Here is a 17,398-nt window from a genome sequence, read left to right as displayed (position 1 = left end):
AACAGTGTGATTCTCTTGTCTGGATGCTCCACCTATGGGGAAGCCGGCATGCAAGTCTGTTGAAAAATATCAGCTGAATTAGTGTACTGAAATCAGTTTTCATTTGCGTAACTTGGGTTAAAATCTGAAGAGGCTTTGCCCAGGCAGCCTGACTTTGACAAACCAGCAGTTGCTTTACTGCTTCTTCATAGAGACTATCAACACATTGTAAGAAAATAAACTGACCCTATTTTATATAGACTTCAAAATTCCAAGAAACAGAAAGTTCTAAGTGGTGGTGGGAGCTCCGGAGGTCCCATCCAACTCAAACTGCTCTGTGAAGAAAAGGGTTAGATACAGACCTTGGTTACAGAAGTACATGGAATGACCTCATGAGCAGGGGTACACACCTGTCATAGCAGCAGTATCATTCTAATTGGAGCATACATGTAGGTATCTTCCCTAACATATTAAAATCTAATGGAATAGCTGTATCAGCACTGACATTTATGAATTCAACATTTATTCTTGTCATTATTGAAAATAAATTTGGAAATCTGACCACTGTAAGAACCATTTCATTGTAGGAACAGTCACACTTTGGCTGACCTCCAACTTAGCTAGAACAATCAAATGTTTTGGATGGCCAAGGGAAATAAAGAGCCAAATTGATATACAGAATATAAGTGCTCTTGAACTGTGATGATTGTTGCCAAATGCTAATCAGAAGCATTAAATGACTGCAAGTAGACAGCCCTTGCAGTTTACAAGGGTCACCATGAATACCGTAAGAACATCCAAGTACAGGAGCCTGAATGCACATCCAACACAAACACCTTCACATCGAAGAGAGTAGCATTTCACTGTTGGTCAGTACATGCTCGGGCCAGATTATTCATTTTGTTTTCCAGTATACATACTGGATGGGTTCCAAAAAGAAGGGTCTGCCACTTTCTGTCCTTGGTCCCCAGATTTTAAAAGTCATCCTAACCCTTCATGCAGCATAATACAGAAAAAAACCCACTCATAGGACTTTGAAATGAGAAGATGGGTTTTCATCAAAGCTTCCATCAGCTTTTGCTAATACTTGTTAAAAGCATAGGAATCAGTGGGTATAGAGGAAAAGGGTATGACATTTAGTGTTTTAAACAGCTGACAGAATATTGGTTCGATTATTAGGACCTGGAAGAAGACAATTAAAAAGACAGTTGTTCCCTCACCCCCAAGAAAAGTGATATAGACACAGAAGGGTAAAAAAAAGGAAAGAAAATAAATCATATTGGGTGAATACCTTTCTCCACAACTCTAACTCGGATTTCTCCTGGTTTGACAACAATGTCAGGTGGGTTCTTGACATCACAAATGTAAGTGCCGTTGTCCCGGAACTGCATGTTTGATATACTGATAGAAGCATCTTTCTTGTTAAGATCTCCAGCCCAAGTGATCCTGTCTTTAAATGGTATATCCTTTCCAGGGTATGGCTTTCCATTAAAGTAATAGAAAAACTGTAGTCAAGGAAAAGAGGATATAAGAACAATCCAATTAGAGAATACAGAGCTACCATGCTTCTCTCACTATTACAGCATTCTCTCAGAATCCACTGTATTATACAAAGCTAATATTTGAGATTTTTTTTCCTCCTGCCTCACCACTTTAGTCTGGTTTGTTGCCTCTTGGTCACATAACCATGTTATGGCTTATACCTCAATCATACCACCACAACAGATTGCAAGTTTCAGTTTGTTGTTGTTTGGGTTTTTTTGTTTTGTGGTTGGATTGTTTGGGGTTTTTTTCCTGTTTTTGAGGACACAGGGTTTCGCAGACAAGGAGGTGGGTGAAAGAGAAAAAGGCTGGTAACCTGGGAATAATCAAAGGATAAAACAGTTCTGGATCACAGCCATGTATCTTTCAGGCACAGGAAGCCTTCTGCATCCTAGTAGGAAAAGGATACCAAGTTTCCTATCTCTTGTTTTGCTGTGTGTTACTTGCAACTATAGCACAGCTAACACACAATACCCTCCTTCCCTCCACCCCAAAAAACATCCCATGAGCAATTTAGAGTGTACCTAGCTGTTTTCCAGAAACCTTCACAGCAACTAAATATATCTATTTCCCAGTTTTTAGGTGACTGATTTGCACATTGGCCCTGCACTCCCTAGTCTGAGGATAAACTGCATATTTCCTAGGTATACCTGACCAAAATTGGAATTTACAGCAGTAGAAGTGCATAGATCTCTATGGGACAACTCTGCTTCCAACCATATAGGATGTTTGAACACTGGCCATTAACCCTAAGAGAGGGATGAAGGCTGTATTGCAGGAGCATGTTCATTCTTAATTTCACATTCTGAAAGAGAGACAGACAACCTTAGCTCAACCAAGAATCAACTCGAACTCTCTTCAGTTCAGTCTCCAGAGCAGGGCTACAATATTCCAGCTTCCTCTTTCTACAGCCTTCTTTATGAAGCAGTTTCTCTGCCACAGAACAGACTGGCTACAAGCCATTCAAGTCATCTCCCATCTCTTTTCCTGCTCCTACCCTTGATCTGAGGCTTGCCATTCCAACATCTTTTCTATCAGACCCACACTCTGAATATCTGATCATTTGGCAGCACAAACCTGATCCAGACCAGGTATGTGCACGTGACCACCTGTTGTGCTGCAGTCAAGCTGACATTTATTTGGTGTCCACAGGCTAGCATAAATCCAACGACCTATCTCATCTGGTGGGAAGTCTACGAGCACATGGTCATCTGTCAACGTTTCGGAGGAAATCTGCATCAGTCTGCAGCATTGCCAGCTGGATCATAACCTTTAGCACAGAGGCACTGCATTACCACACCCCTGTGCATGGGGGGAGTCATGCAACTGGAAGTCTAGAAGGCAAGAAGAAGATCCCAGCTCTCTAGGTGTCCTCGCCTGGGGCAGGAGAAATCACAAAGTAAAATATGTCCTGAAACATAAGCAAAGTGACTCAAGTCACTCCATGCCTATGATTAAGTGATTTAACTTGAGGCTTCTTTTGAAACCTAAAGCTGATGGGTTTAGACTGGTTTAAGCCGATTGTGAAACTCTGCTGTCATCAGATGCTTCATGCACGCAGAGATGTCTCTATAGCTGGGCACGTGGAGGGGGAAGCGGACAAGCAGGGGAAGCTTTCGGTCAAGTCCCCCTCACCACATGGCCACCAGATTGCCCACGCTGATTCTAAAGAGGGACAGGACCATCCTTTTCAGAAGGCTGGACTTAGCTCAGACATAAGCTGATCATGAGACTGATCTTTCAAATTAATGCACATCAAGCTGTGTAATTTACATGACTTGGGTTCATAAAAAAAATTCTTCCCTCTATACCTTCCCCAGCCCCTCAAAAGAAACAGGGAGTTAACATCAGATCATGCTGGGTCACTTCTGCTCAAAGATAATTTGCTTTTCCCTCAGTTGTGCTGATAGCTACGTCCAGGTAGAATGTCTGAATTGACTTCACTTCCAAAAAAAAAAAGTTATGTCCCAAAGTTGTGTTTTTACAATAAGGAGTTTGGACAGTGATGCAGAAAGGGAATGGCAAAACAGGATATATGGTGGATTTTTCTATGGGGAGCGGAAAACATACAAACGAATGGCTTCTTTTCACCCATCCTGTTTAACATTGGCAGGAAATATGGCCTACTTCCTTAAGATTTTGCCCAGCAGCTGCTTTGGCTTCCCAAAGAGAAGAGCTCCCTTTTCAAAACTAAATCTTTATTCACTGAGAGTCGAGAAGCTGATTCTTCAGAGCTCTATATATTGAGCAAGACGCTCATACACTGTGACATGATGTCTGCAGCACAGGGAAGGAGACAAACACCAACAGGCTGAGCAACCTGTTGCCCCCACACTTCCCCTGCCGCCCCAGAGTCCCTTGTTCTATCTACTCCAAATTCTTGCTCAGGGCGAGGAATAAGAGAGAAGCAGAACTGTTAGGGAGCTCAGACTCAGATGTGCACAGCCTATGCGACAGAGGAAGAAGACAGCTAACAACCTACCAAGGCCCCTTATTTGAAAGTTCGTACCCAAAGGATCCAAACACACTTGGGCTCAACGTACAGAAAATGAGTGATGGCAATTATTATTAGCCTAAGTTGCTTGCTAGATTGATTTTTTTACCTGTCAAATAACTCAATATGAGGATGTAACTGCTTACTGATTTGAGCAATTCAATTCTGTTCTGAAAACAGGGAGACTGTTCTTACTTTAAGCCCTTTCACATAGGGGCTAAACAGCACACAAGCAGAAAATAAGCAACACGCACAATACACCATGTAACACACTAATAGTGGTAATTCAAATTCTGTGACCACTATCATTCAGTGCACAGCTCCGCAGCTCGTTTCAAGTGCAAGAGGATATAGAACTTAGGAGAAGATTCCTAGATATTCATCTACTTCATACATACTGCTACCACACCAACACCCCTCTCCTCTAACTAACAAAGTACTAGTGTATTTACAGCCGCGGAACACTCCAGCCTTTGCAGAGATCTGGCATATAGCAATACTTCTAAACAACTCTAAAAGTCCCCCTAAAATCACAGTGATGGAGACAAGAGACATGGAAGGAGGCTCCAATCCATATCTGCTTGCTCCTCAGAACCAACTAGAAAACTTCTGCACACTTATCACAGCCTCCCCTCCCAGGTTTGTTCCCCTACAGCCGTTCCTTACTGAGATACGAGTTGCAGCTCCTTCTGGTTGAAAACTCCAAGAAACAGATGCTGCGCTGCTGATCACTTCCACAGATGTAAATGTGCATGGAAGCTTTGCGTCTGTCCCATTCTCCACAAATATCTCCTCCGGTGTGTTGACCTCTACTGCTGATACTTTGACTGTATGGAAAAGGTAAAGAGAAGAAAGAAGGAGAACAAGCGGCATCAGTGCTGTTTCGAGAATCAGGAAGTTGAAGTGGTAACTGGTCATATCACATTGCTTGTAAGTGGAAAAGAGATGAGACATCAACAACTCCTACATCAAGTGCACAGACGTTGCATTATACCTGCAAAAAAAACATGTACAGAGCAGGCCAGTTCACTTCTCTTTCCTTGTATTATCTTACAGGATGTTTTCCATCCACAGATGTTTCCTCTACAACAGTTTGTGGAAGTCAATTCTACGGTGCAAAAGATGAGTTTAAAACTCTTTCTTACTTGATGCCAGCAGGCACTGTAATAAATAAGCCCCATCAGAGGAACTAACATCTTGGACCCAGCTATTACTCAGTTTCCTCTGTGGCTCACATCTTGTTTCGCATCTCCAGTGTTTCTCAGCTGTTGGTAGAAGAAAAGCTCACCTCCAGAAAGCTCTCTGGCTCCCAGCTACACCACCTGCTTCTGCTCTCTGGCGTGCTTCAAGGTCTTCATGTGCAAGACCTCATAAATAATCACTCAGCTATACTTCAGAAGCAGGAGAGTAGTGTGATTTTTTTCTACCATGAGGCTTACGCACGTTCAAAACAGCAAGCAGACCACAACCACCACCGAAATTTAAAGTAATCAAGGTTAATACTGTGCTTGTACTGGTAGTTTTCCTACAGAGTAAGTGAAATTCAGTGTGATTTGGAAAATCTGTTGAACTTATTCTTTATCTAGCACCTTTTAAACTGCAAAGACACTATCCCTATCCAGATTTAAGCAAAGATACATCTGTGCATTCATTCAAGTTTATGGTAAGAAACAACACATGATTTTGTGACATCACAAAAGAATGTATTTCAGCATTTGTGTCACGTCCATGTGAAAGCAAAAATCTTGTAAAATTACTGTGCAAAATCACGGCAACTCAAATGTAAGTTTTGATTTTTATTAAACCATGGTTTTCAGCATACACATGGGACTAATAATCTGCTTCTGATCACATGATTCTATGTTTCTGGGCTACAATATCTTAAATTCAGGGGGTTTCCTCCCTTATTAGAAGGGGAAAGCAAGCTTTCTGGCTTCTTCAGTATCTTAGCTGATTTATTTCTCAACTTTGAAGTAGGCAAACTGAAGAGAAATATACCAGTCAAAGACAGTTTAAAAAATACATACATACCTACATACATACATACATAAATCCCACCTATGTTAGTCCTTGAATCATGGGGTTTATGTTTTTAGTCAGTGAGAGTTACCAGCTCAGCAGCCTTCAAAAGCTAGACAGCAAGCTTTTTTCAAGTGATACGACCATCCTAAAGCGTAGATTTGCCATAAACCAGGTTACTTTATTGGAGCTTAAAATTAAGCAAAGCCCATGCTCCGTAGAGAATTTTAGAAACCATCTTTTACATATGTGACTTTAAGCCTTGCTCCCCAAGAAAACAAAACTCACATGAGCTGTGCCCCTTCCCATCTTCCTCCCTTGCCCCAAGACTACCGACCCTATTGGGCAACTCCAGCTGACCGGCTGCAGCACAGGGCTACAAACACAGCAGGCGGCGGCAGCTGGCCCTGCAATACAGACCGCCTGCAAGCTCTGGAGCTGTAGTTCAGTCAATTTGGACGAACAATGAAAGAGATGAAAATACCCTGGCCATCTGGGTACACCCGACAATCACTATGTGCATGGCTTTGTAGGAACCGCTGTCTCTCACCCAACCAGTGCGGCAAGCCAGGGGAAGGCAGAGCACATGCCCAGGGGACACGGAATGAGTATGCAAGCACTGCAGGGATGGGAGAATTAAGCATACCAGTTTAATTACAATAACCAAAACCAGACGAAACCGCCATTCATTCACTTTGCCACCCGGAATCCACGCTGTTCACTTCTCAAACTCACCACCTCCTCAGTCCCGTCAGGTTACCCCTGATCCCTCGGATTCCCCTGTCATCATTGCACTCATTTCAAATGAATGAGAAGAGGAACAGCACCCTAAGGGAGGGGGATTTTAATCAAAAAGTTGTATCAGAGCTTCCTTTCTCTTGTACATGCTCTGACTATGGGCCAAAAAATATTCTTTTGTAAAACAATTACCAAATATTTATTTGGAACATACAAAGGCTTCTGGCAATTCAATGAAATGAACTCAGAGCTGCTGGGCTTTAAGTATTTTTTCCAGCTAAAGGAGTAGAAAAGAAAAAAAAAATAAAAATCCATTGTTTTGAGTCCAAGCCACAGAACAAGTCTCCCTTTCAAGCACAAAACAAGCAAGATGCCCTCAGCATTTGTGTAGGAGGAAAAGAGTCTGCACAGACATTGTCTGCTTGTACATGGTACGGAGAACTCCTTGCCACACACAGGCAGTGGGTAGCACAGATCTGCTTAATCTAAAGAAGTTACTGTTCTAATTCACTAGCAACCTGTGACAGAACTGTAGCGAAGCAAAAGAAAAAAAAGAATATCTGACTTCTCTCCACAGTCTAGGAAGACAGGAACTATGTAATACTGTACAGATATTTCCAGCAAGTTTAACTTTCATATGTCCTATTGTTGTCTCAACTTTATGTTTTTCTTTGCTCATTCTCCCCCTCCAGCATAAAAAGTCCCTCACTTTATTTGCTCTTTCAGTGTGCACCACTTAAAAAAAAAAAAAAATTTCCTGCCTCTGTTGTATTACAGCATGAGACATAAGCTCCTCAAATCTTAACATGATTGTTTGGAAGTATAGAGAGGACATAACATTTGACATGTGTTCACCCTTAGCCTTCTAGTCCCATACTTTTACTGATACAGTGGTGGTTCCCACTATTTGAACTCTCTGGCCTCCTTTGCCATAGTAAAAGTCCACATGGATCATCTCCAGATCTAGCGCTTTTCTTTCTCTTTCCACATTTGTCAGGATTACATCCTTCTTCCAGCTCCTCCATCTATTTAATTACTTCAGTCAGAGAAAGTTCAGTCACATTTACCCACTGCTCCATTCCTCAAGCTTCCTCAACTTGAGTTCCTCTCAAGGGGAAAAAATTTGTCACTGCCAGAGAGGAGAGAGCTTTAGGAAGGGAAGGTCTGCAAGGTACGTAGGGCAAAGATAAAACATTTGCTCTTCTCCCATAGATCCTCCTTGATGCCATCACGCTGCCCAACTGCCCATAGCACCAATATTTCCCTCTGAATCTCTCTTCTACTCTTCACTTGCTTTAATTCTTCTTTTCAGCAGAAAGATGCTTCCATTTTTCTCACCTACCACCAAAATCATTGGAAAAGACACACCTGTGCCTCTTCAGCCGTTTCTTTTCATCTCTGAGTGTTGTTGGAGCAATTTTACTCCAGCTACATCAACTCTCACCATCTAAATTTTCAGCCCCCATAGTTCAGTGAAAAGACTCCATCCTCATCTTCCTTCTCAGACAATCCTCCTATCCTTGAAATAGGACAGGACACTCATATTCTTACTAACTTACTAATCTTACCACTCTTACTTACTTCCTAATCTTTTCTTATTGTTCTCATGGTGGATCTTCATTCTTCATTGATGCTCTCGCTATTCTGAGGTCTCTCTTTCCTCAACTCTCTGTTCTCAGGTCTCTCTTTCCTCGGTATCTTGTCTCAGGGATCTCACCTGCAAAACAAGTTCAGCTCCCATCACTGCACTGACTACTCAGATCTACGTCTCTGCTCAGGATCTGTCTCCTTATGTTCAAAGAACAGTCTCAGTCTGACATCTTTGTCAGTGCTAAGTTGTCAGCTCACACTAAATGGGACTAAGACAGTGCTCTCATTTCTTCCACCAGAGCCCTCCACAACTGCATTTATCACCATGGACCTGCCACATGTTTCTCCAACTCATAACCTGTACAATATTTTTGACTCTGAACTCTTATGATGTCAAGGCACACTTTTTTCAGAGTTTCTAGCCACCCGTTCAGCTGACGCTCGTCTAAAAACTCTATTTGGTATCCTGGCTTTCATTACTGCGATGTCCTCTTTGTTCTGGACAGATGGTCAGTAGCAGACCAGGAAGTATCACAGTTCCCAGCAACCAAACTGCTCCAAGGGTGATGTTACATATGGAAGACATCACATATGCACAATCACTGCTTTCTTCCATGAATTGACTATAGAAGATGTAGTACTCAATACATGCATGCCCAGGGCAAGCATTATTCATCATACAGCATCGCCACCTAATCTTTATTGACTTAATACTGTTTTAACTTACTTTCTGTGAATGAACAAGACCTTCCTAACTCTGAAGGTGTAGCTCACCAGTAGCTTAAGCAGATCTGAAGATGCAGAACTTCTCCCTTTCTTCATAATAACACCACCAAGTCTGCCAGGTTACACAAAACTAGAGAAAAAGCTACATGTTTTCAGCTGGCCCATCTTGCAACCCCCAGGTGCTGGACCGCCACGGATACTCTTAAGTGAGGCAACAATATACTGCTCTGAAATCACCCCTGTGGAAGAAGCCTTTACAGTTACCAACAGCAAAGTATAGGAAGATAAGGTCATTCAGAATTGACAGCAGACAAGGATTCATAACCACAAGAGTTTGCATCTTGTTAGTTAACCAAGTTGTGTTTAATTATTTAGCTTTCAGTGAGATTAAGAGCAGTGAAACTAACGGATTTCACCAGACTAACATGAAAGACTGCAGCACTGCACTGGTAAGTGAATTTAACCAGTATCTTTGAAATGGGGTACACCTTGATCAAAAAAACCCATAGAGGAGATGGCCAGTTGCTGTCTACAGCACACCGATGGGAGTCTTCCTCTCAGGTGTCCTCTCCTGGACGTCTTTGGCCAGGTCAGCTGAGACTCACCAAGTCACATCTGCTGGCAACTTAATCTGTACAGAAGACACAGCTGTGAGTGGCTACCTTACAGGTCAGAGTCTGGATTCTTCCCCTTGTCCGCTACCACTAACTGCTTACATTCAAAGCTATATCCTCAATTAAACACAGTTATATACAAATCATGGTCCACTCCCCAGAAACAATTTACAAGGTCATGAGCTGACATAACAAGGTTACACAGGGTTATAGAGATTCACCTATGCATGCCACTTTTATTCAAATGACACCAAGCATCCAAGCAGTCACCCCTGTTTCAGTGACTCCTGCCCCTAAACCATCTCATCAGATTTTCTAAATCCACATTGTAGCACCTTCTAAACACTGCCCCTCACACTTGGGAGGATCTGCTCAAACCTGCAAACTTACTTCACCTCCTTTGAACTCTTTGAAGTGCTTCCAAAACATCCAGTAGCAGCATCTGTATAAATCCAACAGTGCCTAAGCTGCCAGTGCTTGGAGATCAATGCCTACTAAAGCTGAAGTGGTTTTTCCTACTTTTCCTTGTATCCCCTGGTTGCTTACACTTGTTTCATACTGGTCAAAAAAACCCCAACAAACCAACAACCCCCAAAAAAACCCCACGCAACTTTTGGGCAAGAATTATTTTTATTCTGCTTTTTTGTATACAGAAATAGGGCCCCCACTCTACTAGGGAAAGATTTGGTTTGGTAGCACATTAGAAGGAAATCCTTCCTTCCACTGAAGGTTTAAACTAATTAACACATAGCTCATTAAAATTTATTTGTAGACCATAGTCTGCACTGAGATCTCTGAGATCTTGGATCCAGTGAAGAGGTTCTGTTAACTAGGGCTATGAACACACCAAAATAAACTCGATTCCCCTGGATCCAACTCAGCTTGATTACTAGGAGTCCTATCAAACTAAGAATGCAAACAACTAACACTGTAATCACAGGCATCTTATTTCCACAAGCACAAACACAGCCTAAGTGGAAACTTTTATCAGATCACTAAATACTGGATGCTTACAGATGCTACAGTTCCCATCCCACACTGGGAAAAGCGTTACACGCCCTTCCTCTTGAAACGGCTAGTCATCAGTTTACTAATTAATACAAGCAACTTGCTTCGTTTATCTTAAAGACACTTGGTAATACAGTCATTTATACAATTTATAAATGAAGTCTCTTATGGATGAAAGATGACAAGATTCAGATGTGCGGTTACAGGTAACAAGTTGATGACAGAGTCACAGATCAGGAAAATGGAAAGAAATGCATTAACACAACAGAATCTGAACAGTTCACATTTAAAGGTCTTGAAGAAATGCCAGAAAAGTCAGTGTATCGATATGTTCACTGTTGTTTCCCCAGCAGTCCAGAAGTTTCATCAGAAAGGAGGATGTGGGATTTTCTAATGACTAGGGGTCATAAGTCACAAAAACAATATACACTTGTGAAACAGTGCTTTCATTAAGAAATACTCTTACTTAGTGTCAAGCGTATTGTGAAATATCAAAGTCTACTGTTGACATCCCTCTCAACTACAGTTGCATGACATTTAGTTCTTTCTTCCACAAAGCACAATTTCCCTGTACAATCAGCATGAAACAACAGCAGCAAGACCCCTACAAAACATTTCAGAAAAACAGCACAAAGTTATAGTCCCCTACTGCAATTATAGGCACTCATGTCCCCATGGGCCATCATTTCTCCACTGTAGATAAAGCACCTGGTGGAGAAATCCCAGCTTTCATGTCTTAATAGACAGGAGTAGACATGCCCAAATCGTTCCTCTGAAACTCCACACAATCTGTTAAAGCATCCAGACGCTGGATCGAATTTCCACACAAAGAATTCATTGGCATCATTTAGCCTTAACATGGAAGTGAAATCCATGCCAGCCATTCCAGCCAGGAGCAAACCATGCTGTATTTCATAAGAACAACACACAAGTATTAAGGAGACAGGTACATCAGCATAACAAAAAAATAGACTGTCTGACGATCTCTACACCAGAAATCCGCTATGGTGTTATCTAGTCTGAAGTCTTATTACGTGTATAGACATAAAAATGCGCATATATATATATTTCTACATATGTGTTCTTGCATGTCATTGTGGTGGGTTGACCTTGGCTAGCTGCCAGATGCCCACTCAGCCACTCTCTCACTATTCCTTCCCAAACAGAACAGGGGGAGAAAATAAGATGAAAATGCTCACGGGTAGAGATAGAGACAGGGAGACCACCTACCAATTACTGTCCTAGGCAAAACAGACCTGACTTGGGTAAAAGTAATTTAATTTATTGCCAATTAAAATACAGTTGGATGGTGTGAAACAAAGACAAAAACTAAAATACTTTCCCTCCCCCCTTTTTTGGCCCCCAGCTCAACTTCATTCCTTCATTGCCAAAGCCATTACCTCCTCTCCACTCCCAGGCAGCCAGAGGGAGATGGAGGGCTGTGGTCAGTCCATAACAGCTCCTCACACATTCCCCTGCTCCAGCATGGTTTCTTCCCATGAGCTTACAGTCCTTCAGGAGAACCTACTCCATCCTGGGGTCATCCATGGTCCTCTCCATGTGCTCCAGGGGAATACCTGCTCCACTGTGGTCTCTCCTAAAACTTCCAGGGGCTACAGAGGAATTTCTGCCCGGCGCCTGGAGCACCTTCTCCCCTCCTCCTTCTCTCACCTTGAGGCTTGCAGTGTTGTTCCTCACACTTTTTCTCCCCTCCCTCCTCACTGCCTGTGTGGTGCTTTGCAGTGCTGTGTCCTTTCTTAAACATTATCTCAGAGGTGCCACCAGCTCAGCTGAGGGGCTCAGTTGTGCCCTGTGGCGGGTCCAGTGGAGCTGGCTGAAATTGGCTGTGTCAGGCACAAGGCAGCCCCAGCCTCTTGTCACAGAGACTGTCCCCGCAGCCCCACCGCCCCCAAAACCTTGACATCTACACCCCACACATTCATATGTGATAAAAAGCAACATCAGCTACAGAAAACGATGACTAGACAAAGTCACACCAACCAACCTTGACATCTACATTTCAAAGCAACTAAAACTAAATTCTGCTGCCTCAAAGGAGGACAGAAGAGTTTAGTTTCACTCTCAAATGCCAACCACCAGAACAGCTTTTTGCTGCTGCTGCAACAGCTCCCCAGCTTGCCAATCTTCTCGAGTAATTCAGGCTGCTGAAGGAAAGAGAACTTCCTGTCTTCAGTAACACAGCCGGTCCTGCAGCACCCTTACCAGCTCTATGGAACAGAAAGAAAAGCTGCTGACACCTAGCCCATGAACGCCTAGCACCTCCTGCCACCTTGCTGCTGGGAACGCTCATCCCCCAAGCAGAGACAAGCTCAGAAGAGCATCTGCTAACACAACATTCTCTTTCTCTTGGCCTCTTTGCACATTCAGCTAAGCTCTGCCTGACTCAACGATGAGGGGAAAAAAATAGCAACTGGTCACACCAAGTGAAAGGAAAAGAGTCTCATTGACAAGACTTAAGCAAGCTGTGGCAAGGTTGTCAAAGCAGCCAATAACACCCATGTCCCTCAGCCCTGCATACCTCTGTGCACCTAGCTTGACAGGACTTAAACACAAGTCTTCATAGTCACTAAGCTTTGGTACCACCTTCTGGTCCCACACCAGTAGGTGTCAGTTTTGCAAGTCGTCTCCTCTACATGACGCAGAGCTGCTCATTGTTCTACCAAGGGGCAGCAGAAGAACCTATGCTGAGATTTGCTTCCAAAGCCCATGCCTTTAACCAGAAATGGGGAACAAGCACGAGAAACAGCAAAGAACAACTGTGCTCCCTTGCCAGCCAGGCCACAGATTTCTTGTTTGATCCTGAGGAAACCATTTCACTGGTATATCACACTCTCAACGTGGAAAGCAAAAAATTGAAATGCTTGTAAAGGTGCCGAGATCCATGAACAAGTAAGCATTATAGTTGCACTGCTTCATGCTCCAATTAGAGAGTCGGTCATATGTCAGGTTCGGGCAGATGCTTATTTAGTCTCGAGACCAACAACATCTAGCCCTGTTCTAGTAACTTTTCCTTGGCGACCACAAAGCAATACTTCCCCACCTATGTTGGAAACCAGAACACCAATCAGCATCTCAGGTACTTTCCAAACCAGACATTGTATTTTTCCGTTCCACAGCCCTTAAGTGGTTTTCCTTCCATGACCAAGGAAGTTTACAAGTGTTCAAATTCAAGTAAACAGTTCTTGTTGACAAAGTCAAAACCAAAACAGTGAAAAACCCAAAGGGGCAAGTTAAGTAAACCCATTCAAAGTACACAGGCTAACTGGAACAGCTGATGGCAGCTGTTCTACCTCTAATCTTGCAATACTAACATAGTCTCCAACAAACACAGCATATTACTCCTTGGGCACAAGGAAAGATTCCAGAAAATGGGAATTAAGATTAAGAAGGACTACACAGAACAAGATAAAGAGTACATCTTAGAAAAGTCTCCTTGAAACACACCAAGTTTTTCCCACAAAAAAAGGATATCATTAGGCTTACTTACCTAAAGAACTGAGAGAAGCTGGGTACACATGCTCAACACGTGGCAGAGTGAGTGAAGAAAGCATTCCACCATCACAAACATTTCCTAGAATTACTATAGCAATCCACTAAAACTGTCACAATGTCTACTAAAGAAATGACAGCATTAAGGATCAGAAGTTACAGACAACCAAATAACAGCAACAACAACAACAAAAACCCCAAGGTGTGGACAACAGAGATGGACACGTCACTGGAACAGAAGCTTCCCTCTAGGTCAGCACTGGTTATTAGTATTTTAAGTGTTAAAAATAACAGTCATGTTGCCAACTGCTGCTGGTATGCAGCATCTTTTTGACAAAACGTAGCATTAGTAGTGTGGAAACCACTAATTTCCAAAACAAGTCAGCAGAATTTAGGATGTGGACACGCAAATTTCATGAGGAGACACAGTGCAAATATCTACATATCAAACAGACGTAAGAAGCTGCCCTGTTTTTCCTCTTTTACAATAAACAATCCACAAAGTTGCAACCAACTCAGTGACAACAAATCTATATACACCAAGAAACATTTGCAGAAGACGCACTTTAAACTGTCCAAGTATTAGCAGTATTTCAGTACCCGTCACTCCCACCTGTCAGTACTCCTGACCCAGCATCATGTCCATCTCTTGCCAAGCATTGGTGTTTCCACCAGCCTAAAAGGCAAACACCACGGGTTTTTTTCTGCCTACAGAGGGACCTGATTAAAACATATTAAATAATATCCCATCGTGTAACAGAGCAAGGAGTCAGTGACAGTTGAAATTAAGTCACCCAAGTGACTACCCTCCTCAGCTCACACGGTACTCAGTCACATGGCCAATCCGTTCTGGTGTGACTAGAGACTTACTTTCCGCAGTTCAAGCAAATCCGAAGCTTTCTGAAGACCAGATCCCTTACTGCTCCACTGACTGCTGAATGCCTGCAGCCAGCTCTGGCACCTCACTCATAGCAATCTTACACTTACTTGCTAACCAAACTTGCTAACTTACTTGCTCAGCAAACTCATAACCAGCTATAACCTGTACCAGTACAACCACAAAACCAAAAGAAAAACCCCATGCTACTATTTCAAAGCATTGTTTCCCAAGAATTTGTCAGTGGTGGTGCCAATTTAAATAGCTCCCATACTCACTTATAACATAACGAATCTGACCAGGAACTAATCCGTGTTCAAAACAGCCCTTTTTCCATTGTTTTCTTTTAAACCAGACCAACACCCTAACGCAGTCCACTGTACACCATATTTGTACAACAGCTGAGCAAGTTTAGGAAGCACTGAGTAGAAGCTGCTTCAGCTGGCTCTTCCCAGGAAGGCTTCTCTTTTGCAAAGTGTTTATGGCCTCCCTTGTAGCATACTCCACTTCCCCAGTTTACATATATGAGGTCATTTCTAGAGCCATCCCTTTGATTAGAGCAGCACCTTCGTCCACATCTGTGTGTAGCAGCAGGGTATGCAGCATCTCCACACAGCCATCATCTCAACACCTTCCACAATGAAGGAGTCAAGCAATTCTGTAAGACCTCTATAAGAAAATCAGAAAATAGTAACCAGTCAGATTTTAAAAATCCTGCTACACATATGGCTCTACCGAATTTATTACCAAGAGGGAGCCTTGTTCACCGTCTTTCACTTGCATGCATTACAAAAACAAGTTACTGAAAAGCGTAACAGATGGCTAGCAGCCAACTGAAGATAAACACCTCCGGCGCTGGCCATTTCGCCTACCTGGAATTCACCTGCCCTGATTTACCTCCACATGATGAAGTGAAAGTACTTGGGAAAGTGCCACCACCTACCACCCACACAACTGCTGCACTGCCCAGAGCTTAACCCTCCCTTAAGGATCAGAGCCTAAGTCTGATTTTGCTCACTGAAGGTAGGGTGTAATCAATGTTTCAGGGCAAGCTCCCTCAACACCCCTTAACATCACGTGTGTAAAGTATTAGCAAACGTACTGCAAAGCACCTTTTTCTACAGGGTTGGAGGTAAGAGAGTTCATGAGAACAACCAGCCTTCCTGTTTTCCTTATGCACTTTAAGACAAAACCTAGCAGCAGCACCAACTGGAAAGCACCAACTCAATAGCTAAATAAAAATGCAGGAGCCAAAAGGCACAGTAGCAAAAGGGAACAATATACAAGAGTTGTGGGCTAACTCTGGTGGGCAGCTCAACCGCAACCCAGCCTCTCACTCACTCCCCACAGCGGGATGCAGGAGAGAATCAGAAGGGTAAAAGTGAGAAAACTCACGGGTTGAGATAAAAACAGTTTAATAGGTAAAGCAAAAGCTTTCATTCACTGCTTTCCATCAGCAGGCAGGCACTCAGCCGCCGCCAGGAAAGCAGGGCTCCACCAGGTGTAACAGGGACTTGGGAAGACAAATGCCATAACTCCAAACAGTCCCCCTTCCTTCTTCTTCCCCCCCCAGCTTTTATTGCTGAGCACGACATCATACAGTATGGAATACCCCTCTGGTCAGTTGGGGCCAGCTGTCCCAGCTGTGCCTGCTCCCAACTCCTTGTGCACCCCCAGCCTCCTCGCTGGTGGGGCAGGGTGAGAAGCAGGAAAGCCTTGGTGATGTGTAAGCCAGTGTAAAACACCAGTGTGTTATCAAGGCTGTTTTCATCACAAATCCAAAACATAGCACCATACAAACTAGCATGGAGAAAATTAACTCTATCACAGCCAAAATGAGTACCAATACATGTACTAGATATAAATATCTTCAATTAAAGAAAAACTGGCTTATTCAGGATCAGTTACAGAATGGTCCCACCCCTTTAAAGACAAAAGAGATGGGGGGAAAAAATAATAATCAGTGGAACTAGGGGAAATCACTTGGCTGAAGGGTCATCTTTCAACCAGCTCAGACAGCAAACAATACTGATGTTAACCCGGCCCCGAGATGCATACCCATAGCATTCGTGCTATGGGTACAGCTTACTGCTAAACTCTTGTCTGAGTAAACACTTGCTCTTCTAAGTAACTGGTGGTTTGAGATAACAGTAAATCACTGGAGTTCTCCAAGACTCTTCGCCAGCAGAGCAAAGCCAGTGCAGAACTTCTTGTCCTCTCCTGCCACAGCTTCCTCTTACACAAGACGTTGGCATTGTGCTAATCACTGCATGCGGGGTCACATTAACCCAGATCAGCAAA

At 43.0% G+C, this 17,398-nt stretch overlaps 1 protein-coding gene across 1 annotated transcript in view; it reads right to left on the bottom strand.

Moving 5' to 3' along the window:
- The window catches only part of MPZL1 (myelin protein zero like 1), a 49,441-nt gene that overhangs the window by 18,809 nt on the left and 13,234 nt on the right, over nt 1-17,398 (bottom strand). The window contains exons 4-5 of the mRNA XM_054203640.1: nt 4,682-4,842; nt 1,271-1,484 (exon numbers count right to left, since the gene is read on the bottom strand). Of these exons, the coding sequence (XP_054059615.1) occupies nt 1,271-1,484; nt 4,682-4,842 (375 nt within the window). The remainder of the gene's footprint in view (nt 1-1,270; nt 1,485-4,681; nt 4,843-17,398) is intronic.

Source organism: Rissa tridactyla, chromosome 1 (assembly GCF_028500815.1).
Source record: "Rissa tridactyla isolate bRisTri1 chromosome 1, bRisTri1.patW.cur.20221130, whole genome shotgun sequence".
NCBI lineage: Eukaryota > Metazoa > Chordata > Aves > Charadriiformes > Laridae > Rissa > Rissa tridactyla.
Note: the sequence above shows the minus strand (reverse complement) of the source record. Positions and strands in the feature narration are given on the sequence as shown.